Genomic DNA, 27,271 nt, shown 5'->3' with positions numbered 1-27,271 from the left:
TAAAGAGATAGTTCCCTCAAAAACATATGAACAGTTGACAGTAGCCTTTGACTTCTACAGTATTTTTTTCATACTATGGAAGTCAATGGCTACCGTCAACTGTTTGGTAACCAACATTCTTCGAAATATCTTCTTTTGTGTTCAGCAGAAGAAAGAAACTATGACAGAACTTTAATTTTTGGGTGAACTATCCCTTTAATAACTCACGTTTATTAAAAAAGAAAGCAGGACTGAAATGGATGGAGACTTACCAGTGTTCTATAATTACTCCAGCTCCACTCCATTTCACATTTCCTCACTAGTGAGAGAAACCTGCTTCAAGCAATCTTGAAAACACTGACGCTTTAACATTCAGAAACGCCTCTTTGCTTCTGGATCACTGTGAACACAAACAAGTTAAGTAATAAAAACACTGAAACATCACAGAGCTGTTATTAATATTTTTACCCATCTTTACATGTGAAAGTGAAATTACATGTGGAATGTTGCAACTATGTTGATTACATAAAATTTAAATTACACCATCTTGAATGAAGACCTTGAATAAAGTGAACCAATGTCTGGTCTGCAGAACTGCAGAACACACTGATAATATTTTATCTTCCATACTGTACATCTATTCTGATTTACTCTTGTTAACGGTGTTGGTTTGTATTGACATGATCAGTAGGTATACAAATGAACACTGCATAATTTGCAAAATCACAAATGCAATTCCTTTATTAAAACAGGGCCAGTGAGCTTAGCTACACTTCTACTTCAATGACGGTACAAAAATTGCCATGATTTCCAACACTTTGTCAATTACAAATCTGTACACAATACATAAAGCAATGAAAAATAATTCTCGTTTTGCTATGGCCAGTACAGAATAAAAATCAAGCATGAAGTTATTATATAAAAATTAATATTTACAACAAAAACGACTAAATCAAAAGGACACTGTATGCATAAATCATTCACATAACCATCACTTGCTAACAAGCGGTTTAACACCGAAAATTAAGAAAAAAAAAAAAAAAAAAAGTTTACACATGGATGTAAAAATTATTTACATTTAAAACAATTGGCATGATATGAAGTTTAAAACTCTATAATAAAGAAGAATGTATTCCCTTTTTCTCTCAAACACACAATCACTGTTGAAGCCCTATCAATGTCAGAACTACACAGAATAGATCAGAAGTTACACAGTGAACGTAGAGCTTATTCTCAAACATTTGGGGCATTAATGATCTGTGCATGTTCTGTGTGCTTAACACTCTCAAGCTGACGCTGCAGATCTGGTTGAATGCTGGCCTGATAGTTGTGCCTGAAAGTTTGAATGTTCACTAGAGGTTAAAGTCTTATGTAGGTAGTCCAATATACTAGCTGATTAAAAGGTTTGGTTGACAAAGCTCAGGAAATGCAGTTAGAAACTTTATAAATGAAATCTGTAGGGTATTTGTCTTGGGAAATCAAGTCCAGTTAGAAAATAAGTGAGAACAGTTTGAAAAACTGTGATGGGTCTGCCAGATGTAGTACAGTATAATAGTACAGTACATTGGCTTTGTCAAGGGAACATAATAAAACAACTTAGGCACAATGTCTTGTGTTTATAAAAGTCATGGGAAAGCTATGTCCATTCTGACTTACATAAAACCGGAGCTGCAGGCTCTTTCTAAAGAATGAATTCCACATACTCAAACTTCACTCAAATGAATCACACCAAAATCAGAGCTATGTATGATCGGTTTGAAAGTATTTACATATTTAAAAACTCTTCCTTTGCACAAAGGCACGAGTGCATTGACATTTAATCTTTTTAAATAACTCAAACATGAAAACATGCATTCTAAGTGCTGAGGAATTTGCAATTCTTCAAATAAGCCATTTAAACAACAACAACAACAAAAAACATAACATGGCTAAACAAACAATATGGCTGAACAATCTCCATTACAATAAAAATCAGTTTAATACAGGTCAATAGGAGAGTATGTCCTTAAATCATCCTCATCATGGAGGTTTGAGCTAAACTGTCAGCAGATGTGGAAAAATAATAAGAGTCAGGATTCAGCGGGATAAACAGAATGATGGCCAGAACTTAAAACTAATCTCCTGAAAGCGATTTTGAGAGGAAATCTTGATTCTCAATCCCTCTCCATGCACACGTCTTGGAGTGCTGGTTAAGTGGGATTACAGGGGAGGCCACAAGGATCAGAAGAGTCAGTGTTTGCTGAAAATATCAGGGATTTAGGACCAACAAGGTGCAAACCATAAAGCTGCAGAAAGCAGGACTGAGAGCTCGATTGCTGATGACATCTTCATAAGCAAAAAAAAAAAAAAAAAAAAAAAAAAAAAAAAAAAAAAAAAAAAAAAAAAAAAGAAGTTTCAAGCATAGAAACTACTCTAAAACTGACCAAAAATCCAATTGGCAATTAACACATTAATGACAGTACACACTGAAGAGCTTTAATTTTAAATAGCAACATCACACAATTTAAGGTTAATTAATGTAATCTAGAGTGGCAATTCATTTTTGAGTTAATTAATCAATCAAGTCCTGACTTTAAAATAAGGTTTAAATAAGGTATATAAAAGGCTTGTTGGACATTGAGAACAAGGCACGCCAGGAACGTAAGGGAAACTGCACTATGAGCTCATTTTGTGACCCTAAGCAAAGCCCTAAACATTGTGTTTGGCCACAGCAAAAGTTTCCATATCAATGACATCACCATCCACTTCATCATGCTAGTGTGCTTTGCTTGTGCCTTTTCGTATTTAAACTCTGACACTGGCTTGCATCAAGACCCAAGCCCATGGGGTTTAAAAATCAGCTCTCTTTAAAGCCTAACTGGAGGGTAGAGACTGTTCCAACCACATCAGGACTAGATCAAAAGCTCACTTTTCCCAAAAGGCTCTTTGCCAAAGTCTAAGCAAATACCCTTTCTCTGGATTCAAAGTCGCAGACCCCACACTCTCTCTGCTGAGATCTATATATCCCTGCCGATAAAGAGAGAGCAGGATGATATTAAAACAATTCCTGGGATGGCTAAGTGATATTCGTGTTCAAACTAAAAGTGAGAGATAGAGTGCTAGATGATCTTATTGACTTAACTTGAGCTCAAAGATTTTTGCAGCACAAGAATTTAGTCTCTTCTATAAAAGAGCACTTCAGTAAGAGACAAAAGAGCTTTATCTGAACAAATCTGTCTTTGAAAAGGCAAAACTAAAACTAAAACAACATTAACATGAATACGCTAGTCATTAAATATCAGTTTTCCAGCTAAATTAAAGGGGAAAATCTAGGAAAAGCACAGAAGGAACTCATTGCTTACTGGCTTAGATTCCTGAACATTTGGCATTACATCTGCATTTCAGCTTAGCAACAACAAAACCTCCTGTTCTTCATTCTCTCACCTGAGTATTTCTTACTGTATAACTATAAACCAAAAGGGACAGTGGGTAAGACAGCACTATAAACACCAGATAGTTGCGACTGAGATAAAACATACACATTTGACACAGATGGTTGAGTTGTTGACCACAGATGGCTGTTATTCTGCTTCATTATGAAGGTACTGGCTGTGTGGATGCTAAAAGGTGGAGATATTTGTGTCAGGAACCTGCCACATGCCGAAGCTTAACTTAAAACAAAAATAACCAGGGCCCAAAATTAACTGACGGATGAACTGAGAAAGTTTTATAGCCATAGATATTTCTTACAAGCAAAGAAACTTCATTCTGCTGTTCTAATCACAATATATAGTTGTTTTTTACTCTTGAAAATTCAGAACAATTACTGCAGGTAATTGCGCCAAAAAAAGCCCTGGTGATCAATACATTACCAGCCAAATATTACTATTAATTTATACATTTGGACTAAAATATACTTTTAATATAATATAGAACTAAAAAGGTCTTAAAAATGAGCCCCCAGATGTGGTAAACAGCACAATCCAATGTTACTGATGCTATACATAATACATTCACTCACAGAAATAATTGAACTGAGTAAATAGAATCCAGCATGGAAGTGAGTTTATGCAGATAATACTTGGTTTATATTATATACTGCTGTTCAAAAGCTTGGAATCAGTATGACTTAAAAAAAAAAAAGAAAAAGATTAGTACCTAAAGACTTCTACACTGTAGAAGAAAAAAAATATTTCAAATAAGTGCTGTTATTTTTAACTTTTCATATTCATCAAAGAATCCTGTAAAAAATGTATCGATGTTTCCACAAAAATATTTCTCAACACAACTGTTTTTAACATTGATATGAACAAGAAATGCTTCTTGAGCACCAAATTAGGATGATTTCTGAAGGATCATGTGACATTGATGGCTGCAGTAATGGCTGCTGAAAAGTCAACTTTGCCATCATAGAAATCAATTATTTTTTAAAATGCTAAAATAGAAAACCATTCTTAATTCTAACAATATTTGACAATACTGTTTGTACTTGTCTAGAAAAAAAAATCTTACCAAACTTTTGAATGACAGTGTATATATTCAAACCAATCAGAATTTATATGATATACATTATAAGGAATAAATACCATACAGGAAGTTGCTTGGCACATCTTTAAAGAAGCCATTGGTGAGTAAATCCATCCTTAGAGAAGTCACGATTATAAAAGTCATGGCACAGTGTTGTAGTGTGGACAGCTTGGCCACATCTCTTAACAAAGACTCACATGAGCACCAGGCAGCTGAAACTGTAAACAAACTACTAACAAACCTTCTAATATCCCTTCTGAAGGCTGGAGGAGGGCGTATCTGTGGTGTCTGCACTCATGTTTTGTTGGGGTGTTGCTTTGGCTGTTTTGTGTCATTTTGAGTTGATATATTTTTGGGGTAGCAGGGAGGAGGGGTAGCGGAGGGTGGATGACAGAACTCCTTGATCGTTACGGTGAGGAGGTTAGCTGTGATGTCCGTGACGACCACATTGGCACATTGGGATGTCATGTCAGGATGCCAGTCCAAATCTTCCTCTTCCTCGGACGGTTCTTCTGACACGGGCACCTCAGGGACTTTGAGCGGATGACGGCCAGAGAAGGGATGACGATGCCGCAATCGCCTGTCCATTTCATGAGGTACAGAAAGGTCCAGGATGCGTTCGTTGTCTTCTGAGGAGGACGACGCAGAGGACGATGAGGAAAACATAGGAGAGGATGGAAGAGCAGAAGGAGCCAAGCTGTTTTTGGACGGCACAGTTTGACCGCTAAGTTTGTGAAGTGTAGGATCTGGGGCCTTGGTTGCGGAGGACTTGGGCTGCAACGAGGAATGCTGGGATTGGGTTTGTGGCGGGGAGTGTGGCTCGCCGTCTGAAACTTCAGAGCTCGAGTTTGATGGAGGCAGTTCATCAAGAGTCTGACCTTTGGAGGCATCCAACTTTGAACATTGGGAGGAAGAAAGAGTGTTTGTCATGTTATTGCGACTCTCTCCACTTTGAGTCTGGTTCTCGGCATTGTTCAGAGAGTGAGAATCGAAGAGCTTTCCAAAAACAGGAAACCCAGAACTTCTGATGGGGGTCTGGATTCCTCGGTAGGACAACTCTCCAAACCGCCTGTTTTTCCCAATCACCCTGTTCCGGGATGGAATCTTCTGCCGCCCAAAATGGGACTGTTGGGCGGAGGGTACATGTGTACTTGTGTTATTATAATATGTGCCGTTCGCAGCCTTGTCAACCACTTTGAGGTTCAGAATGACCCGTCCTTTCTTCACTTCCCTGGGTTTGACTTTACGATTGAGAATGCGGACCGTTTCTGAGAAAGGACTGACTGTTGGACGGGATGAAAAGGACCAGAGGGACTTCTGAGAAAGGACCCTCCCCACCAGGGTGTCTGGGCGGGGCAAGGGGCGACGTGCCATGCGATGGCAGCGGTGAATGTCTTTCTTCAGTTTGGGCTGAGCAGTGCCCGACTGCAGTTTAGCATTGGAAGGGGCGGTTGGGGTGTAGGACGGTGCAGCTGAGGGCGGAGGAAGCTTGGAATGCTGCTGAGGACGAGTGTGCTTGAACTCTGGGACTCGTGAGGAAGTTTCTGCAACCTGCGCTCTTGACTAAATAATTGGGAAAAGTAAAAAAATGATTTACTTATTAAAGGTTTAGTTTATCAAATAAATGAAAATTTAGTCATCTGTTAATTACTTTCATGTCGTTCCAAACTCATAAGAATTTCATTCATCTTTGTAACACAAATTAAAATATTTGTGTCCTTCTATTTAAAGTCCATTCATCCAAAAACATGCACACTTGATGTACAAGAACCAATGAGGTTTGTTTTGGCAAGTTATGCAAGTATTTTTGAGCTTTCACAAGAACCAATGAGGTTGATACTTGCGTGTAAAGCAAGAATGTTCAAGCTTCTGTTTGCTAAATTTGATGTGCTCCGTGTATGTGCTTTGATCAGTGTTTATATGTAAATAAAAGTGAATTAAATCTGTTCAATATGATCTTCATAAGATTTGCATTAAACTGCTCAACTGCTATGAATTTCTTTGCAATCTCTTTATGAACGTCAAAGTTTATGTTGCATTGACTAGAGGTCTGCATTCCTACGGCACCCAAAAGAACTAAGTGTGGCGTAGAACAAGTTTGAATTTCTGATACTGATGTATGCGTGGGAAGCGGGAGAAATAAATGACTCAAGGGACTCAATGTGTGACAGCAATGGAAAGAACCTTGCTTTTGCCTGCCGTGACAAGGTGAAGTTAGAAGTGTCATGTGTCACATTCATGTCATTTTCATTGTGTGCTGTATGTTAAATCAGTGTTACCTTGGCTTTATTTGAAAAAATATGATTCCCAATGAACACAAACTTCCCAGATGGCTGAGTGTCCTGTTGGTTACAGTGTTTACTTCCTTTTTATTTATATATTATATTTTTATATTTCTTTATTTGTGAAAAATACTGTAGGATTGCAGTGACAAGAAGTTGTAATCTAAATATAAATATGTTTATTTTACATATTTCTTAATTTCATTTTCTAATTATTTTGACACACACACACACACACACACACACACACACACACACACACACACACACAACACACACACACACACACACACAACACACACCACACACACACACACACACACACACACACATATTTAGAGCAGGGCCTGGAGAGCCACAGGCCTGCAGAGTTTAGATTAAACCCTAAATAAACACACTTGATCCAACTTATCAAGTCCTTCAAAGTTATTTGAAAACTGCATGGTATGTGTGTTTGAGCAGGGTTGGAACTAAACTCTGCAGGGCTGTGGGCTCTCCAGGAACGGAGTTTGATACCCAATATATAGGCTTCATATCAGCCACCCTGCTCTATAGATATTGGCATCAGCTGTCAAAAAAACAATATCGATTTAGAAGATGAACAAAAAGTCTTATGGGTTGGGAAGGGACAGAATGGGAATAATGGGAAATGATGACAGAATTTTCATTTTTGGGATTATTTTTTATATTTTAAAAGCATTTTTTCAAAGCATATCTAGATGACTTGCAGACCACAAAATAACATTTATTTCCAGTCAGTTGGTATTGCTGACGTACCTTTAGAAGCAACGTTTTAGGTTTCGGGCCTCTCTTTTTAGGTCCATACATCTCCTGCTCCCGCTCTCTGAGTAAAAATAGTTGTTCAAAAAGGTTTTGGATTATGTCATTGTTTGCACAGTTTCAGCTTTATATACAACAAACTTCCTCTGAGCAAAAGCATGACTAAAAAGTTTTACTTCAGACTCTGACTTAAGTATGTATGGTTTCTTGTCAAATACTTTATATAAGGCTATATCAAGGTCTAATAGTAGATTTTTCTGCTTTTGACCATGAAGTAATACAATAGTTAAACTGAGAGAAGATCAAAGAATGCATAAAAACATTTGCAGCTTCTATTGAAAGTTGACTCTGTATAAATTTAAAATTTCTAAGTTGAAGTGTCAGTGCACAAACTGTTTTTTTGAACATGTTTTTCAAATGTTAAATGAGAGCCTAAAATAACTCCAAGATATTTAAAATCCAGCACAATTTGTAATTTTTTACCACTGACTAATATATCTGGTCGGGACTTCCTCTTTCTTTTTGGTTTTAAAATACATACAGTACAGGCACCTTTCCGAACATTTAATGTTAAACAACACTGAGTTGCTATTTTTTAGAAGTCCATCTCCTTTAAATATGTTAATGAGAAAAAAATATTGATTTTACAACAATAAAACACAAAACTCACTTTTGTTCAAATGCTGCAACGAGTCGTTCATCTAGGATGTTCTCCTCAGGTTCCCATGTGCTGTACCTGCAAAATATACAGATCATTCAACATCCATGACTATTAGATATACAAAACTTAACATATAAATCAGATTTCTGTTCACTTACTTTATTGCCCATCCTTTCCATTTCACCCAGGTACTACCTCCATCCGTCCTATGGAAAAGACAGATGGGATTCAGTTCCCAAACATTTCTGGAAGATATCTTTCATTGATGGAAGAGTTCATCCGAAAGGATCACTGTGTCATTATTTACTCTCTATGACTGCTTTAATTAAACCTTATGCTGTTATTATTATTATTTTTTTATGAAACACGTGAATAGATATTCTTTAAGAATCTTTACTCAGCTTGTTCTCTACAGATGGACTCTTCAGAGTTTTAAAAAAGCAGTATAAATATATCATAGAAGTAGTCCATATACAATCATACTCCAAAAACTGCTTTGTCTTATTTAGGGTCCTGACGCAGTCAATTTGACAAAGCTGATTTAAGACTTCAGAGGACTTGCGATGTAGTCATATGGACCACTACAAGTTTGAATTTCTGATACTGATGTATGCGTGGGAAGCGGGAGAAATAAATGACTCAAGGGACTCAATGTGTGACAGCAATGGAAAGAACCTTGCTTTTGCCTGCCGTGACAAGGTGAAGTTAGAAGTGTCATGTGTCACATTCATGTCATTTTCATTGTGTGCTGTATGTTAAATTCAGTGTTACCTTGGCTTTATTTGAAAAAATATGATTCCCAATGAACACAAACTTCCCAGATGGCTGAGTGTCCTGTTGGTTACAGTGTTTACTTCCTTTTATTTATATATTATATATATTTTTTATATTTCTTTATTTGTGAAAAATACTGTAGGATTGCAGTGACAAGAAGTTGTAATCTAAATATAAATATGTTTATTTTACATATTTCTTAATTCATTTTCTAATTATTTTGACACACACACACACACACACACACACACACACACACACACACACACACACACACACACACACACACACACACACACACACACACACACACACACACACACACACATATTTAGAGCAGGGACTGGAGAGCAAAAGGCCTGCAGAGTTTAGATTAAACCCTAAATAAACACACTTGATCCAACTTATCAAGTCCTTCAAAGTTATTTGAAAACTACATGATATGTGTGTTTGAGCAGGGTTGGAACTAAACTCTGCAGGGCTGTGGCCCTCCAGGAACGGAGTTTGATACCCAATATATAGGCTTCATATCAGCCACCCTGCTCTATAGATATTGGCATCAGCTGTCAAAAAAACAATATCGATTTAGAAGATGAACAAAAAGTCTTATGGGTTGGGAAGGACAGAATGGGAATAATGGGAATGATGACAGAATTTTCATTTTTGGGATTATTTTTTATATTTTAAAAGCATTTTTCCAAAGCATATCTAGATGACTTTGCAGACCACAAAATACATTTATTTCCAGTCAGTTGGTATTGCTGACGTACCTTTAGAAGCAACGTTTTAGGTTTCGGGCCTCTCTTTTTAGGTCCATACATCTCCTGCTCCCGCTCTCTGAGTAAAAATAGTTGTTCAAAAGGGTTTGGATTATGTCATTGTTTGCACAGTTTCAGCTTTATATACAACAAACTTCCTCTGAGCAAAAGCATGACTAAAAAGTTTTACTTCAGACTCTGACTTAAGTATGTATGGTTTCTTGTCAAATACTTTATATAAGGTATATCAAGGTCTAATAGTAGATTTTTCTGCTTGTGACCATGAAGTAATACAATAGGTAAACTGAGAGAAGATCAAAGAATGCATAAAAACATTTGCAGCTTCTATTGAAAGTTGACTCTGTATAAATTTAAAATTTCTAAGTTGAAGTGTCAGTGCACAAACTGTTTTTTTGAACATGTTTTTCAAATGTTAAATGAGAGCCTAAAATAACTCCAAGATATTTAAAATCCAGCACAATTTGTAATTTTTTACCACTGACTAATATATCTGGTCGGACTTCCTCTTTCTTTTTGGTTTTAAAATACATACAGTACAGGCACCTTTCCGAACATTTAATGTTAAACAACACTGAGTTGCTATTTTTAGAAGTCCATCTCCTTTAAATATGTTAATGAGAAAAAAATATTGATTTTACAACAATAAAACACAAAACTCACTTTTGTTCAAATGCTGCAACGAGTCGTTCATCTAGGATGTTCTCCTCAGGTTCCCATGTGCTGTACCTGCAAAATATACAGATCATTCAACATCCATGACTTATTAGATATACAAAACTTAACATATAAATCAGATTTCTGTTCACTTACTTTATTGCCCATCCTTTCCATTTCACCAGGTACTCCATCCGTCCCTATGGAAAAGACAGATGGGATTCAGTTCCCAACATTTCTGGAAGATATCTTTCATTGATGGAAGAGTTCATCCGAAAGGATCACTGTGTCATTATTTACTCTCTATGCTGCTTTAATTAAACCTTATGCTGTTATTATTATTATTTTTTTATGAAACACGTGAATAGATATTCTTTAAGAATCTTTACTCAGCTTGTTCTCTACAGATGACTCTTCAGAGTTTAAAAAAGCAGTATAAATATATCATAGAAGTAGTCCATATACAATCATACTCCAAACTGCTTGTCTTATTTAGGGTCCTGACGCAGTCAATTTGACAAAGCTGATTTAAGACTTCAGAGGACTTGCGATATAGTCATATGGACCACTACAAAAAGTGGACCAATTATTTTTGTCCTTTTTTGGCACTTGACAGCTCCAGTTCCCATTCACATCCATTGTACAGAAAAAAAAAAATATTCTTCAAAACCTGTGTTCCACAGAAGAAAGTAAGTCGTGGAAAGAGGATGAGAGAGTAAAATGTTGACAAAACGCCCAAATTAGGGTAAACTACTCCTACTGAATAATCCTATCATATTTAAATATATCAATTCAGTAATGAACCCAAATCAAATGCGTGCGCATGCGTAGTGTAACACAATACACAAAAAGTTCTTTCATGTGTTTAAGTGTCAGGGGATGCCGGTTTTGATTTGACAATCAACATTTTGTTACGTACAAACCCTCAAAAAAATCGCCGGTCGTCCTGAAAACAAAAACAAACAGCGAGTTGAACGTAAAAACGAGTGGTTGCTACGCGACGAGACGCCACCGATATAGAAAGTAAACATTCCGTTATATATTGACGAAACGGTCATCCTGCAAACGCGCGAAATGTGCACGGTTTGGTTTATTTTAACGCACAGTAAACGGCTTTATTGTTTAAGCAACCGTCTTAGTGTTCTAGCTGGGTAGCGTCGTGTCGCGGGGTGTCAGACTAACCAGCCTTTGTCAAAAATTTGCACTCCAGGCAGACATTAAAAAGCTAACGTTAACTAGCTAACAGCTGCAGCTGGCGCTACTCGAACCTCAACGAACTTACACAACACACGGAGCTCAAAAATGAGGAACTCTGTCATATTAGTGCCCTAAAAATGAATGCACACTCATTTTATGATTGGATAGGAAAGCATGGTGCTCTGCTGTAGTTCAGCGCACTGCGCTCGGTCCGCAGGGCTGAAGTTTAGTGCGTTTGTAGGCCGCAGTGAAAGGAAATAAAACGAGTTTTAATAATAAACGGACTGACCTTACGGACGCGGCGCTTCAGGATGGCCTCAGCAGCAAACACTCGGTCCCCTGCCGCAGACAGCTCCATCTTTATTGGGACAGCAGAGACGTGTTCTTCCGCGGAAGCAATGGAGGGAGACTGCGCCGTGGAGGAGTGAACTAACCACAAACACAAGCGTGTGCGTGCGCGCGCGCCTTGAGACCAGCGGCCCATGCATCAACAATGCACTGAATCTCGGATAATAGACGTAAGAGGAAGAAGAACAGTTTTTTTCTATCTATCCTACATAAATACTACTGTACTTAATATGTATAAATCATATATCATTTTTAATATTTAATATCTCTGTACTACATAAATATTAGTATTATATGTATAATTTATTTATTTTAGTAAATTATTTATCATAATCTTTATCAACAACAACAATATTATTATTATATGAATAATTATACTTATATACTATCTATCTATCTATCTATCTATATATATATATATATATATATATATATATATATAGATATATATATATATCCTATAAATATTAATATCATGGTTTATTATTTTATTATATTTTATACTTCAAAATCATTATATATTATAATGTTAATATTTCAGTAAAATTAAAATATGTTGTGTGATGATGCTTATTGGTTGCTTATCTATCCTGTCTCCTATCACAGGTGGGCAGTGTTTATGGCAGGTATAACCTCAGTCACATTTTTATTACTCTGCACTGTTCAGTAAATCACAGGCCACACGGGTGACAATAGCTCTCTCTCTCTCTCTCTCTCTCTCTCTCTCACACACACACACACACACTCACAAGCAGGACGAGAAAGGAGAGGACACAGGAGACGTGGGGGAGACATTTGTCATCTGTCAGTCTGGTTGTTTGTTGTTTAGTCAGTGGATGTTGTTTATTTGTTTCAGATCAGGATGTCAGGACAAAACAGTGATCAGCTGCACCGCACCACTCTGGCCATTTATACGGTAAGCATGAACCCTCTCAATCCTGAGTGTAAATTATACACAATCACATGTATATGAACTGAGTAGAACAAAATAAAATACAAGCACATGGATTTATATTGGTATAAATATTTATATTGTGCAGAAGTATGTGCCTATATGTTTTTAAAAATATAATTAATAATGATAATAAATTAATAATAATATAATTATAAATAATAAATCAATTGAAATTATTAATAATAATTGAAAAAGAATAAATCTATAAATACTTATAATATAATTTAAAATATTATAAATTATTGTATATTTTATATAAATGCTGTCTATAAAATAATAAATAAATATAATTTAAAGTTATTGTACATTTTATGTTTTTTTATATAGGTAGATCATATATATATATATATATATATATATATATATATATATATATATATATATATATATATATATATATATATATATATATGGAAATGGCTATATTTCAGAAGTGATTTTAGATAGAACATTTTGTTGTGACAAACAGCAATCTGCAACCAAGGAGACAGATTGTTGTGCAGTAATATGTAGTGACAACATGTGTTGACATTTGATCTGTTATCGGAGTCGGACTCTCATTCTTACACTGTTTGTCAATCTGACAGAGCATAATGGAGCAGTTCAACCCCAGCCTGCAGAGACTGGTGGCACTGGGAAACAGCTACGTTCAGGCTTTCCAAGGCAAGTCAACACGAGAAAGAATGAATGCAGTAGATGGTGAAATGTAAAAGATGAAAGGAGAAAGAAGGAATGCACAGGGTTGAACTTTGGCCTGCCGGTTGGCATTGATGATAAGTCAGCATTGTTGCAGCATCTTTGGCTGATTCAACAACATTGTTTAGTGACTGTCTGTTTTATGATTCTTGAGTTTCACTCAGGGATGTCCTGTTCCTGTGAAAGACTTTAATCTTTTGAAAGATGACTATCAAACAACTTGCCATGTGTTCGAAAGTCATCTTTCAACAGATTAAAGAACCAATAAAATTATCTCTTTTTTTTTTTAATAGTGGTTTGCTGATTGGACAATGAATATTTGACTTTATATATATATATATATATAATATATATATATATATATATATATATATATATATATATATATTGACTAACTAAACACTTAAGCTCAAAGAAAAAAAAAAGAAAGAGAGAGAGAGACAAAATGACCAAAACAGGAAATAAAATAATGTGATTAAAACAAGACAACAAATCTGCAGATTAAACAAAGTCAAAATGCACATATATAAATGATATATTGTCTGTCTAACAAATCTTAAAGAGTTGGCTCAACAACAAAATTTTGTCATCATTTACCTCCTCATGTCATTCAAGCCCTGTAACACTTTCTTTCTTCTGCGGAACACAAAAGGAGAAACCTTCTTCACTGTCGCTCTCAAATCTCATTTACAGTTGAAAATTTTACATTTTCTAAAAAATAAATTTGAATTTTCAAATATATCATGCAGGTTTGTTATATCAGGTTTGTTGTCATTAAACCATCTGTCACTGGTGTTTGTATGTCATGTACACCATCAAAAAAAGTGGCAAATTTAACTGAAAATAATATATATATATATATATATATATATATATATATATATATTATATATATATATATATATATATATATATATATATATAATACATTTATCTCAGGTAAATGAATCTTGTTTTAAGGATATTCAGATATTATTACGGTTATTACAATATAAGTTAATCAATATATTAGTATACTTAGCATTTATTTAATAGTATTACTTTTTATTTTATTATATGTACATTTGAAAATCTTTACATATCATAATGTTAATATTTTACATTTTGTTAAACTGTAAATGCGGGGTATATACTTAGTGGATAATGATGGAAATGAAAGTAGTTGTCTTTTTGGTGTCTGTCCCAATGAAAATTATTAATTTAATTAAACTATTTATATAATTATAATGACAACATAAAATGTATTAATGAAATCAAAGTCACCTTTGATAAATGTGTCGGCCATATGTGTAAATGTAGCGAACTCTAATTTAATTTAATTTAATTTAATTTAATTTAATTTAATTTAATTTAATTTAAATGTTTAATATTTTATCTCAAGTAAATTAATCATGTTTTAAAGATGTGTTGTTGTTATTATTACTGTGAAAACAAGACGTGAAATCATACTTGCAGTGGTAAATGAATCAACTGTATGTGTGTCTGTAGCTCTTGCCGTCACCAGTGAGGCTTATTTCAGTGCTCTGTCTAAGATGGGTGAACAGGCCATGCAGAGTATGTCATCGCGTTTGCTGGGTAAGCTTTCATTTCCTCTTATCATTTCATTTCCTTTCACACTTTTAAATTACAGCAGGGCATGTTTCTGTCAAACTCAGAGATTTACGATACACAGTTCATTTTCTCTTTTCTGATAAATATGTACTTTCCATCGCAGGGACAGAGCGGGAAAGAAAGAGAGTTTTGTGCGTTTATTGGGGGTGATATATTGGGTGGGAGCCAGTGTCCTTCACACACTCATATTGTACTTTGCTCTTGTAAATTTACCATGTTCCTCCTCGGAACTCTCATACACACATGAGTGTGTGTGTGTGTGTGTGTGTGTGTGTGTGTTTATAGCTGACATCTATCACCCTGTTGTGGTTTAATAGAAAATTTTCATTAAATTTCAATGGTGCTTTTGTTGCTATGAATCATATTTTATGACCACAGTATGATGGTATGAGAGAGTGTGTGTGAGGGTGAGTTTGTAGTCAATATCAGATAACTTCACCTCCTCTGTGATGTTAAATCATAAATGATGACACAACATCAGCTTGGCAGTGCAACATTTCAAGGCTAAAATTTGCACTTTAACACATGGACACTCAACCAGAAGATACAATGGCTGTTATAAGGCTATATGTGTGTTTTTGTGTTGCAGGTGATGTGTTGATCCAGATCTCAGACAGTCAGAGGAGACTCACCAATGAGCTGGAGGGAGTGGTGCGTTACCGATCCTCCTCTATTGACCCATCTTTCGATATCTTCTGCTCCTATAACGTTGTTGACATAATGCACGTTTGATTGTCTGTACGGCTGATCACATGTTTAATGAGTCTGTGTGATTGATTCAGTTCCGCTGGTTCCACTCCGAGGTCCTTCGAGAGATGGACAACAATGTCAGACTTGATAAAGAATACATATTGGTGAGTTGTTTGGTAGGCCTTTATACTGCTAATGCAAACTAAAAAAGTAATATTGTAAGAACATGCATAAACACCCTTTGTTCTTAATATACAATTAGATTTTAGAGCAGATTACCTAATAAAAGATTCTTTATCCTTCAGCAAACTCATAACAAGGAACATTACCTGATTGAAATGAATCTAAATATTGAAACTATAACGGAAGATGTTGATGTTGTCGGGTCACTTTCTCCTCCAGAGCAGCAGGAGGAGCTATGAGATGGAAGTGAGAAGCCAGGCAACGGCACTGGAGAGACAGATGAGGCGAGGGGTTCCACAGGTGAGAGCAGTGTATGACCCTTGCCTCATGGCACACTAGATGTGGATATTTCTGTCCGCATGTTTGACATGGAAGACTGTAGACGGTCTCATATGTCATGTTAAGATTCAGAAGGCAGATTGTAATTTAAAATGAACCACCACAATTCTGTTTGATGTTTAGAGACAGGAAAATCTGAAATCAGTCATTACTCTGTGAACAAAAGTTTGGGGACTGTTAGATGTTTTAATATTTTTGAAAGAATTCTCCTACGCTCACAGAGGCTACATTCATTTGATCTAAAGTACAGTAAAAACAACAGTTTTATGACATTTAAAAAAACTTTTGAATGGTTGTGTGTGCTTAAGGGCTTAACACTTACCACTTACAGAAGTGTCTCCAACAAAACAACTATTTTTAAGAGAGCTGAAGCCAAACTGATGCTGTAGGGCATTGTTATCATTCATGATGGTACAAAATATGAAAAAATAATGATAATGATGTTTATGGTAATAATGCTGTTTGTGTGTAGGATGGCAGTGAATATGTGCACTTTCTCAGAGAGTGTCAGAAAGAGGCGTTAAAGGAGGAAGAAAGAAGATATCGATTCCTGGCAGAGAAACACAGCGGATTCACCCAGTCTATTGCATATCTAATGAACAAGGTTAATATCATTACTTTTAATTAATTTCCGTAATTAACTAGCTGCTTAATGAGTGTCAGAGAGCTTTGGGGTGTAACCAAAGTGATATGTAGATATTAGGGCTGGGTTTTCACGATTAGATTCGATTCTCATTCACAAGCTTGCGATTCGATTACCAATTCGATTCGATTCAATTCAATATCGATTCTTTTGAATAAGGTACAGTACATAACAAATTTTCTCAAGGAAAAAAAAGTCTGTTGGTAGCCTACTACATTACTATAATGTTGAAGGTTAAAATTGACTTTGTTAAAATTACACTTAATAAAGTTTATAAAATAATAAAGTTACAGCTACTTAATAATATTTCTACTTCAGGTCGTTTTTTTTAAATAAATATACACACAATGGTGGCTGTCATTAAAACTTGATATATTTATTCAAACATAAATTAAACATTGAAAAAAAGTAACATTTATAATGAATATGTTATTATTTGGTGCATATATTTAGCAAAATGCACTCTCTACAGTTTATTTTTCTATCTGACTAATATGTTTATGGTCACCGAATATTTTTTTTCTGAGGTAACGTTAACCCTAAATGTGACATTACGTGACATCATTTACAAGACATTATTTTGAGGTCTTTGCGTCACTGATTGAGCGATTACAAGAGACAGGAAATGGATTGTAAAGTTGTACTCTTTCTTTTAACTTACCTTCGGAAGTTTACTTTCTGTTGAGCTGAGGCGATTTAGCGATCTGTCACTCCACATTAAACCGCGCCATTATGGCATTTATTGTTTGAATACTGCAATATAATAGAGAGAATTTGAAATCTAAAACTTTGTTTAGTATTAAAAGTACCAAAGCACAATGCCTATTGTGATATATTGGATGGGAAATGCCCTTCAATATTCCGTCCATTAACTGAAAACAGGCTACACTTATTGATTCTTGGGATTTAAGAATCGATATTGTAACATAAAAATGAGAATAGATTAATATTGAGATACCCAGCCCTAGTAGATATTAATAGGGAGAATTTGTGTCAAAATGTACTGAAAGTGTTATCGTATAAGCTGAAAGTGTAATTTAAATTTTCTGACTAATTATTTACATTTTTGGAAAGGGGAAAAAAATCTTTGAAAGACATGGGCAGCTTTATGCTACATAAAATAATTTTCTAGAATAAGATTTTTTTCTGCCTATTAAAAATTGTATGGAAGTGCTCAGTTTGATTAATGTGTGTTTAAATGACTGTTTTATTCCTCCCACAGACAGGGGGTGGCCTGAATAACAGAGCAGAGGGGTGGAAAGATCTGGTGAATCACACAAGAGAATCCCATCCACGCACTCCTTCACGACTGGAGGACAACATTGTGAGATTTAATGACACAATAATCATAATTAAAAAAAGAATCATATGATAATACAGGTGCATCTCAATAAATTGGAATGTCGTGGAAAAGTTCATTTATTTCAGTAATTCAACTCAAATTGTGAAACTCATGTATTAAATGAATTCAGTGCACACAGAATGCAGTAGTTTAAGTCTTTGGTTCTTTTAATTGTGATGATTTTGGCTCACATTTAACAAAAACCCACTAATTCACTATCTCAACAAATTAGAATATGGTGATATGCCAATTAGAGTTGTGACGTTCGCGAACGAACCGATTCTTTTGAACGGCTCATAAACATGAACGATGGGAGCCGAGTATCGGCTGGAGGGGAGCCGTTCTTTCTGTCGTTCTTTTTTCCTATGCGTGTTTCACACAGATGCACACAAATGAGCTCCTCCGCGAGACAGAACAGTTATAGTGGGAGGGGCGCACCCAGTTGTGCACGCATCCTTCACGTGAGTACTCCAGTGGAAAAAAAACCCTGCGTGGCTCTGTCTAAATTTATCTACTTTAAATATTTTTTGTTTTCTATCAAAATGTTATTGGTGTGTGATATCTGAGTTTTAATTATATGACTACAAATCTCACCGCATCATTCCTCCCAGTGATTATTTCCAGGATAAACTGAGATGCCCCCAAGCTGGCTTCTTAAAACTGACTAAATATTTAAAAAGAGCCAAAAGAGCCGTTCTTTTGAACGGATCTTTGAAAGGAAAGGATCGCGAAGATCCGGATCCCCTCAAAGAGCCATAAATCCCATCACTAATGCCAATCAACTAATCAACTCAAAACACCTGCAATGGTTTCCTGAGCCTTCAAAATGGTCTCACAGTTTGGTTCACTAGTCTACACAATCATGAGGAAGACTGCTGATCTGACAGTTGTCCAGAAGACAATCATTGACACCCTTCACAAGGAGGGTAAGCCACAAACATTCATTGACAAAGAAGCTGTTCACAGAGTGCTGTATCCAAGCATGTTAACAGAAAGTTGAGCGGAAGGAAAAAGTGAGGATGAAAAAGATGCACAACCAACTGAGAGAACAGCAGCCTTATGAGGATTGTCATGCAAAATCGATTCAAGAATTTGAGTGAACTTCACAAGGAATGGACTGAGGCTGGGGTCAAGGCATCAAGAGCCACCACACACAGACGTGTCTGAGGCATCTCACCTGTTGCCCAGTGGTCCAAAGTCCTCTTTTCAGATGAGAGCAAGTTTTGTATTTCATTTGGAAAGCCCAAGTAGCTTGAAGTCCAGTGTTATGTTTCCACAGTCTGTGATGATTTGGGGTGCAATGTCATCTGCTGGTGTTGGTCCATTGTGTTTTTTGAAGTCACTGCACCCGTTTACTAAGAAATTTGGAGCGCTTCATGCTTCCTTCTGCTGACCAGCTTTTTGAAGATGCTGATTTCATTTTCCAGCAGGATTTGGCACCTGCCCACACTGCCAAAAGCACCAAAAGTTGGTTAAAAGACCATGGTGTTGGTGTGCTTGACTGGCCAGCAAACTCACCAGACCTGAACCTGATATTGTCTATTGTCAAGAGGAAAATGAGAAACAAGAGACCAAAACAATGCAGATGAGCTGAAGGCCACTGTCAAAGAAACCTGGGCTTCCATACCACCAGCAGTGACACAAACTGATCACCTCCATGCCACGCCGAATTGAGGCAGTAATTAAAGCAAAAGGAGCCCCTACCAAGTATTGAGTACATGTACAGTAAATGAACATACTTTCCAGAAGGCCAACAATTGGTCTTATGAAGTATTCTAATTTGTTGAGATGCCAAAATCATCACAGTTAAAAGAACAAAAGACTTAAACTACTTCAGTGTGTGTGCATTGAATTTATTTAATACACAAGTTTCACAATTTGAGATGAATTACTGATATATATGAACTTTTCCACAACATTCTAATTTACTGAGATGCACCTGTATATTTAATAACACTTTAGTGGCCCTAAATCAGAGGTACCCAAACTTTTTAATAAGAATTGAAAAGTAAATGTTGCATTATGCCTAAATGAAGATATGCATCAATGGCATGGTTTACAATTTTTTTCCTTCTTTTTTTGATATGGTATGTCGGGCCAAATCAAAGGTCATCAAGGGCCAACTTTGGCCCAGAGGCCCTGGTTTGCTGTTCTCTTTTCTACATGATGATGCTGTTCATAGATGTGTATGAAACTTATGTTTCCGTGTCGTTCTCTCAGCTTGATGTTAACCGCTGGGCAGAGCAACCACTGGGCACGGTTCCCTCTAGAGGTGTGGAGACCTTATTTTGAGATTAGAAAAAAACATCCATGAACATTATATACTATTTTTTTGTTTAATTTGACAAACTTCCACCCTTTCATCTCAGGCCCCTCCCCCCAGCCCAGTCGTTCCAACTCCGTCTCAGGATTGGCCGAAGGCAGAGTGATGCGAGCACTGGTGCCCCACCCTCCCTCTGCAAACTCCACCCTCCTGCCGTTCTCCCGAGAAGAAACCATCACACTACTCGTTAAAGAGCCGAGGAACGGCTGGCTGTTTGGCCGCTCTGACAGCTCTGGACGGTGAGAGAAGATTCACACCTTAATCCACACTATGTCTACTTTTATCCGGATACATATGAATACAGCGTTATCAAAATGTTCTGTCCACAATACATTAGCATTTTTCAAGCTTTTCCAAAAGTTTCTCGTCAACACTGAAATGTCAAAAAATAAATAAATTCCTCTGTGCATATCTCACCAAGTGATCAAAGTTGCCCTCATATTTTGCCACAGGACAGCAATTGTGAGTAAATACTCTGTAATCTTATCATATATAATAGGAAGATTGAAAAAAGTAACATTGATCTTTAGTAACATGTATGCATCACATGACTAAACATGCATTTTATCATTTTAAAATGATTCTGTTTTTACAGCCTACAACTGCAACATGAAAATGGCATTTTTTAATTTTATCCACACAGGAAAGCATCATCTAAAAGCTCAGTTTTCACAGCACAAAAATGCTGTCGCAGTGTAGATGGAAGGCAAAAACATTGAGGAAAATATGCATTTTCAAATGTATCTGTATTAGTGTAGAAGTATCCTTAGACAAGGCTTTTAATCATTAAGTCCTAAATTCAAACTCCAGTGTCCATTCATGAAATGGAGAGATCTCTTCAGTAATGCATTAAACAGAGGTGGAAAGAGTACAAAAATATTCTACTCAAGTAAAAGTACCATTACATTAATGAAATTTTACTTAAGTACAAGTAAAAGTACCAGTCTAAAAATCTACTCAAGTAAAAGTAAAAAGTAGCTCATTTAAAATTTACTCAGAGTAAAAATTACTTAGTTACATTTTAACAGTGGGAGGGAGTCAAAAATGGGACAGGCCAAGGGTGTCGAACTCAGTTCCTGGAGGGCCACAGTCCTGCACAGTTTAGATATAACCTTAATTAAACACACCTGATCTAGCTAATCTAATCATTTAGGCTTATTTGAAACCTACATGGTATGTGTGCTGGAGCAGGGTTAGAACTAAAGTCTGCAGGGCTAGCCCTCCAGGACCTGAGTTTGACACCCCTGGGATAGGTCTATTAATCTCAAACTATAGTTGTTTTTAATTAAAGAAATCAGTTATTTAGAATAATAAGACATTTGGGCTGTTACCAGGCAAATCAGTATCAACAAACTCATCTTTTCAATTCAGAGGAAATGCAGAAGCTTCATCAGACGTGGCATTTAGATGTATTTACACACTGTTTAGTGCAGGACATGAATGCATTTAACCTGCAGTTACAAATGCATGAATAATATTTTGATATACAAGACATAAAATGTTGAATACTCATTTGAAATTATAAGAAATTAATTATTAAAAAAATAAATATAAAGATACTTTAAATGTGAAATTAAAATGGCCAGTATGTGTCAGCAAGTCACTGTTAATAAGTGAGTCATTGTAATTGAACCAAATCATTTAAACGGTTGATTCATTCAGGAATGAAACACTGTCATGTTGCTCAGAGATGCAAAACTGTGCTTTGGTGGCTGTGTTTAGAATTATTTTTTGTTGTAGAAATAGAGCAAAGACAGGCAATATGGTGTCTAAAACGCAAGTCTCTTAATTAACTTGTTTACTGACCTGTTGTTAATATATATATATATATACAGTGTATGTATATATATATATATATATATATATATATATATATATATAATGTGTGCATATGTAATCATGATATTTTTGGAGGAAAAGACGGCATTCTTTGTGTGATTTTGATTTACTATATGAAATGATATAAATATGTAAATTTTCTGCCCCTATATCTTCAATTTTGTCATCATTCTAAATGCACTTTACAAGACTGAATCACACAGTGAAAGAACGCCCTATAAATGCGCGCGCACATCATTAAAACAACAATTATGATTTTATCGCAGACAATTTATATTGCACACTCCGCACCACTGTCTTTTTGGCTAATTTGTGCAAAAACCTCTTGCTAAAATGTCAAAGCTTCATTTTAACCACCAATGCAACGATGCAATTATTTAGCTTACCTCTACATGCTTTCGAAGGGTTGATGTCTTGTCGAGATTTTATAAGCTGCTAGTTTGGTCTTCCTAGGTAAGCACAGCTTACACTGCACAACAGAGCATAAATATGGCCAGGGGTTCACTTCATTTCCTTCGAGTTAAACTTCAGAATATGACGGGGTTTCGTTTTCAGCGGTGTCTGCACCACTAACGCCTGTTTTGTCCGTCTGCATCATTCTTGTGATTTTAGCGCCAGTTTGCCCTCCCGCCCATTATTTACTGCCGTATTTCCAGGAAGCGAATTTTTTTTTTTTTACTCAGTAATTAATGTGTTTAAAAATGTAGCGAAGTACAATACTTCAAACAAAATATACTTACGTAAAAGTAAAATTACAGATTTTAAAAATTACTTTAACAAGTAGAAGTACACAAAAAAGCTACTCAATTACAGTAACGCGAGTAAATGTAATTCGTTACTTTCCACCTCTGGCATTAAAATACACATACAACACTCAGATGGACCACCTGATTTTGTTTCCTGTTCATTCAATCTACATTGTTCAGGCAAGGCTGGTTCCCAGCTGCTTACGTAGGCCCCATGGATGAACCACCTGGACCACCTGATTCAAGGTAAGCCGATACTGCACATTTCCCAAAACCTGCGCATCAGTCTCATGACCTTTGACCTCTTTGTCTGTTCAGTAGCAGCTCTTTCAGATGCAGCAGCAGTATGAGTAACCTCCTCGACCAACCCATGAGCAGAAGCCAACAAACAGCTCCGCCTGTACCTCCGCCACCACCGCCAGCTCCATCAACCAGATCCAGCAATTCCCGGCCGGTCACTCCCACCCCTTCTGAAAACAGAGTAAGACCTGTTCAAATCATTTTTCAAAATATCTTTCTTTGTGCTTAACACAAGAAAAAAAAATGAGAGAGTAAAAAAAAAAAAAAAGTGTAGAGACCGACGCTACAAATGTTTGACAATCGTGCTGCCAGCAGCAGTGCAACTGCAAGCAGCTATAGCCCTGATCTTGTGATGCAAAATAACTAATTAAACTATTAAAGTATTTTTAAATTCACTATTTTTATGATTTGTTAAATATTATTATTTTTTTAAAATTAGCACCACCTCTCTTGCACACATTCTGTGATATTGATATTTCGGAGCAGCTCAAGCCATTTCTCATCGCTCTGTGTAAAATACAGACTAAACAGCGGCACAAAACACCTGACCACTGCATGAGCATATGATACACAAACTACAGCTCTCGGCTGGATAAAGCAAGCCAGTGTTGCGCTAGTCAAGGTTTGAGGGATAACGATTGTAATCAAGGTAAAGACGATTACAGTGATATACAGAAGTCATACACTAGGCTCGCGTGTATCTGTGTTTATTACTGATGCGCAGACAAACCATGTATAAATGTATAGAGAGTGTTTTATAACGTATCCTCTCTGAAGAAGCGTGTTTTGGAGAAATTTGTGAGGATCAGTGGTGTTTATGTACATATGGGCATCACACGCTCCAAACACAAACATGAACACTGCTTCTGACAGAGGAACTGTTCACTGTTCAGATCGCTGAGTTTCCACACATTCAGAGTGTTTTAATTTTTCAGTTGTATTTTGGTGTTTAGTGATTCTGAATGGAGCCGTATAGTAGTTTATATGCAGTCCTGTGGAATCTCCCTGTGGCAGGTTGGCTTGTGCTTATTTGTTAAACTTGCTGTATAATTGAGCCTTATGTACTTTTAAGTAGTTTTAAGATGTAAACAAATCTCTGCAGTGACATTTTTGCAAAGTAGTTTTAAAATAATTGCATGGAATTGAAAGGTAATAACACTATAATACAAAGGTTTTTGTGAATATGGTTTGGGGGCCTTGCAGTATTGGTTCGGAGAGGAGGGGGGCCTTGGAATACAAAAGGTTGAAAACCACTGTCCTAGTCCGAACGTTCACTGCTATTTCACTCACACACACATTTTTTTTTTTTTTTTAGTTTTGGAAGATTTGCATTTGCTGATGCTCAGAATATTTTAAATCCCTGGAGAGATTCCTGACTGTAAGCTAATGTAAATGTGTAGATGAGATGAGAACAGGCTGACGTTGAATTTGAAGTGTCAGTTCTTACTGTGGCCAGCAGGGGCACTGTGGTGAAGGGCTGTTCTCCACCACACCTCTTTCTTCATTTTGGTGGCTGCAAGGGGGCAGCTCTTTCTGCTGACGGTTTGTGTGTGTGTGTGCATGTGCATGCTTTGATGTGATCCTCTGATATACCACAATAGGGCTACAATTATATATGAGCCTATTGCTTGCTTTTGCATTTGTTGTGGTGTGCCGTGGCTGTACATATAGTATATATACAGTATGCTTGGAGAAGAACAATTTTGGGTTCTTTCTAAGAATTTATGATGATTTTAACGCTCTAAAGAACCCTTTTACACTTTAAAAAACCTTATGTGCAGTGGAAAGATTCCATGGATGTTAAAGGTCAATCATGGAAGCAACAATGCCAGTAAAGAAGCTTTATTTTTAAGTGTGTGGGAGCAATTAAGCAGTTAGCGTCAGTATAGTTCTGTAGATTCAGTATTAGTCTCCAGGAGAAAACATCACATTGGTTTTGAAACAGTTTGAAACGGTTCTGAAAAAAAAAATTGTTTTTTTTTTTACAGATTCAAGATAACTATGATTCTCGACCACAACTTTTTCCAAGGTTGGTAAAAACATGTTTCATATCCATTAACCCCCTAATTGTGTTGCTTTTTTGTTTTCTCAGGCACTAAAATAATATCTATATGGCAGATATCTGTGTTTAACATGATCATTTTCTATTCTCTTTTTACAGAGGCACAAATCCATTTGCCACTGTGAAGCTGAAACCCACCAAAACCAACGACAGATCAGCTCCACGCATATGAATAATATTTTTTCAGCTAATCAGTGCTGCACATTACATTGTTCAGCCATTTTCAAAAACATTAATTTTCCAGTGTAATCAGTATGAAGCATCACAAGACAATGCAACTCAAGAATGATCAACACTAGTCTTTAAAAGTCCATTAAAGAAGGTAGTTAAGATAATTTACCTTTACCTTCAGGCCGTTGGAGGGTCTGCGGCACTAAACAATTTATAACACTCTTTTATATATAATGGCCTCATAAATATCTGGGCACATAAGTCACACTTAAAATGTATGAATTTCATGATGTGGCATACTCAAACAAACACTGTGTTTTTAGATGTGTTCCTCTCAAGTTCACTCATGTGTTATATTAAACACAGGTGTAGTTCATCACATTAACTATGAAGATGAACTGACATCTTATGAAACCTAACAAACTTATTTTGTAAAATGTCTTGAAATGTGTCAAATTTCCACTTTGGTTTGATATTTTGTCATATAATGGAATGACATTTTTAAATGTGGCTTACATGTCGAAATATTTGGTATATTCTGTGTATTTTAAAACATGACAACACTTCCTGGCTTTCTTGTCCTGTGTCTTCCGGTCCACTATAAAGAGCATCAGGTTTTGTATGCTGGAGTGTTGTCCAACCAGGAAAAGAAAATGCAGGTCAGCTCAAGTGCTTTTAAGTGCTGAGATAAGTGTGTCTTTTTTTTATCTTTACATTTTTTAAATAATTGTATATAATTTGCATTATGAAAGCAAAACACTTCTTAAAGGTCCATGGTCCTCTAAATGCATTTTATAAATGTATACTGTCATATTTGCTGCCATTGGGGCTGGTTTAACTACTAGTTCTGTGTGGTCTGACCTCTGGGACCCCTAGCATCTGTGATAAGCGACTATCGGTCTCTCTCCCACTCTGTGCTTGAACTTTGTCTCTCGGCTCAGTTAATTCATCTGACGTGTCCAATTATAAGCTGCCCTTAAATCGGCTGTTCTGTCTGTTTAAGTGCTTATTAAGTGAATGTTCATTTTAACCTTGACAGTAATTGGTGTGACCTTCTCCTGAGGTGTCAAGCCCATTAGTACAAAACCATTTGTAGGGATGTTTTGTATTTCATCAGGAAGGTTTTTTTATTTTTCTTGTTTTTTCTTGTTTAATTGACGCTGAATAATCAAAACGGAAATATGTGCCTATATCACAGCAGTAATTGGCGTCTGTAAACCAGTGATTACAGGAAAAGATAAAGTCTCTCCTGTAAATATCTTGAACTAATTCTTTACATCTTGATCTGTTTAACAAATAAAATGTAAAGTTGATTTAGTGTCTCTGAAGGGGTCATTTATTAAGTGTTTGAGTGATCTGTTGTTAGGGAGTAACTAACTAGTAACAATGCCACTAACATTTTCACACCCCA

General features: G+C 36.2%; 2 protein-coding genes across 5 annotated transcripts; one reads left to right on the top strand and one right to left on the bottom strand.

The window, feature by feature from the left end:
• Positions 1–109: 109 nt before the first annotated feature.
• Positions 110–12,033, bottom strand: LOC109095357 (chromobox protein homolog 6-like). 2 transcript variants are annotated; one of them, XR_006155281.1, is made up of 6 exons: positions 11,902–12,033; positions 10,572–10,615; positions 10,422–10,487; positions 7,545–7,611; positions 4,727–6,048; positions 110–379 (listed from the first exon to the last, which is right to left on the bottom strand). XR_006155281.1 is itself a non-coding variant. In XM_042728729.1 (5 exons), exons 1-5 carry the CDS (start codon positions 11,968–11,970, stop codon positions 4,780–4,782), a joined length of 1,515 nt encoding a protein of 504 aa, XP_042584663.1. In that variant the 5' UTR covers positions 11,971–12,033; the 3' UTR covers positions 4,287–4,779. The 2 variants fall into 2 exon arrangements, 1 of the variants encoding a protein (XP_042584663.1); XM_042728729.1 differs by lacking the exon at positions 110–379 and having other exon boundaries at positions 4,287–6,048.
• Positions 11,992–27,173, top strand: LOC109091016 (brain-specific angiogenesis inhibitor 1-associated protein 2-like protein 2). Of its 3 annotated transcripts, none has more exons than XM_042728762.1 (15): positions 11,992–12,130; positions 12,817–12,876; positions 13,503–13,578; positions 15,100–15,186; positions 15,812–15,873; positions 16,005–16,076; positions 16,315–16,395; positions 16,907–17,038; positions 18,300–18,401; positions 20,640–20,691; positions 20,789–20,981; positions 23,508–23,573; positions 23,646–23,808; positions 25,616–25,656; positions 25,789–27,173. In XM_042728762.1, the coding sequence occupies exons 1-15, from the start codon at positions 12,095–12,097 to the stop codon at positions 25,859–25,861; spliced, it is 1,296 nt and encodes a 431-aa protein (XP_042584696.1). In that variant the 5' UTR covers positions 11,992–12,094; the 3' UTR covers positions 25,862–27,173. The 3 variants fall into 3 exon arrangements, with proteins under 3 accessions (XP_042584696.1, XP_042584688.1, XP_042584679.1); XM_042728754.1 differs by lacking the exon at positions 11,992–12,130 and adding an exon at positions 12,495–12,586 and having other exon boundaries at positions 23,649–23,808; XM_042728745.1 differs by lacking the exon at positions 11,992–12,130 and adding an exon at positions 12,495–12,586.
• The last annotated feature ends 98 nt before the right edge of the window (positions 27,174–27,271 follow it).

The sequence above is a fragment of the Cyprinus carpio genome, chromosome A3 (assembly GCF_018340385.1).
Source record: "Cyprinus carpio isolate SPL01 chromosome A3, ASM1834038v1, whole genome shotgun sequence".
Taxonomy (NCBI): domain Eukaryota; kingdom Metazoa; phylum Chordata; class Actinopteri; order Cypriniformes; family Cyprinidae; genus Cyprinus; species Cyprinus carpio.
This window is presented reverse-complemented; position numbering and strand designations above follow the sequence as displayed.

Bases quoted from the DNA above. Each gene is read 5' to 3' on its own strand.
- LOC109095357 (XM_042728729.1), bottom strand. From the start codon at position 11,970: ATGGAGCTGTCTGCGGCAGGGGACCGAGTGTTTGCTGCTGAGGCCATC. The intron at 10,616-11,901 runs GTCAGTCCGTTT...TCTTTTCCATAG, and splicing joins TGAAGCGCCGCGTCCGTAAG to GGACGGATGGAGTACCTGGT. The intron at 7,612-10,421 runs GTGAGTTTTGTG...ATTTTTACTCAG, and splicing joins GTTGCAGCATTTGAACAAAA to AGAGCGGGAGCAGGAGATGT.
- LOC109091016 (XM_042728745.1), top strand. From the start codon at position 12,524: ATGATGCTTATTGGTTGCTTATCTATCCTGTCTCCTATCACAGGTGGG. The intron at 12,587-12,816 runs GTATAACCTCAG...TATTTGTTTCAG, and splicing joins GTGGGCAGTGTTTATGGCAG to ATCAGGATGTCAGGACAAAA. The intron at 20,692-20,788 runs GTGTGGAGACCT...CTTTCATCTCAG, and splicing joins GGGCACGGTTCCCTCTAGAG to GCCCCTCCCCCCAGCCCAGT.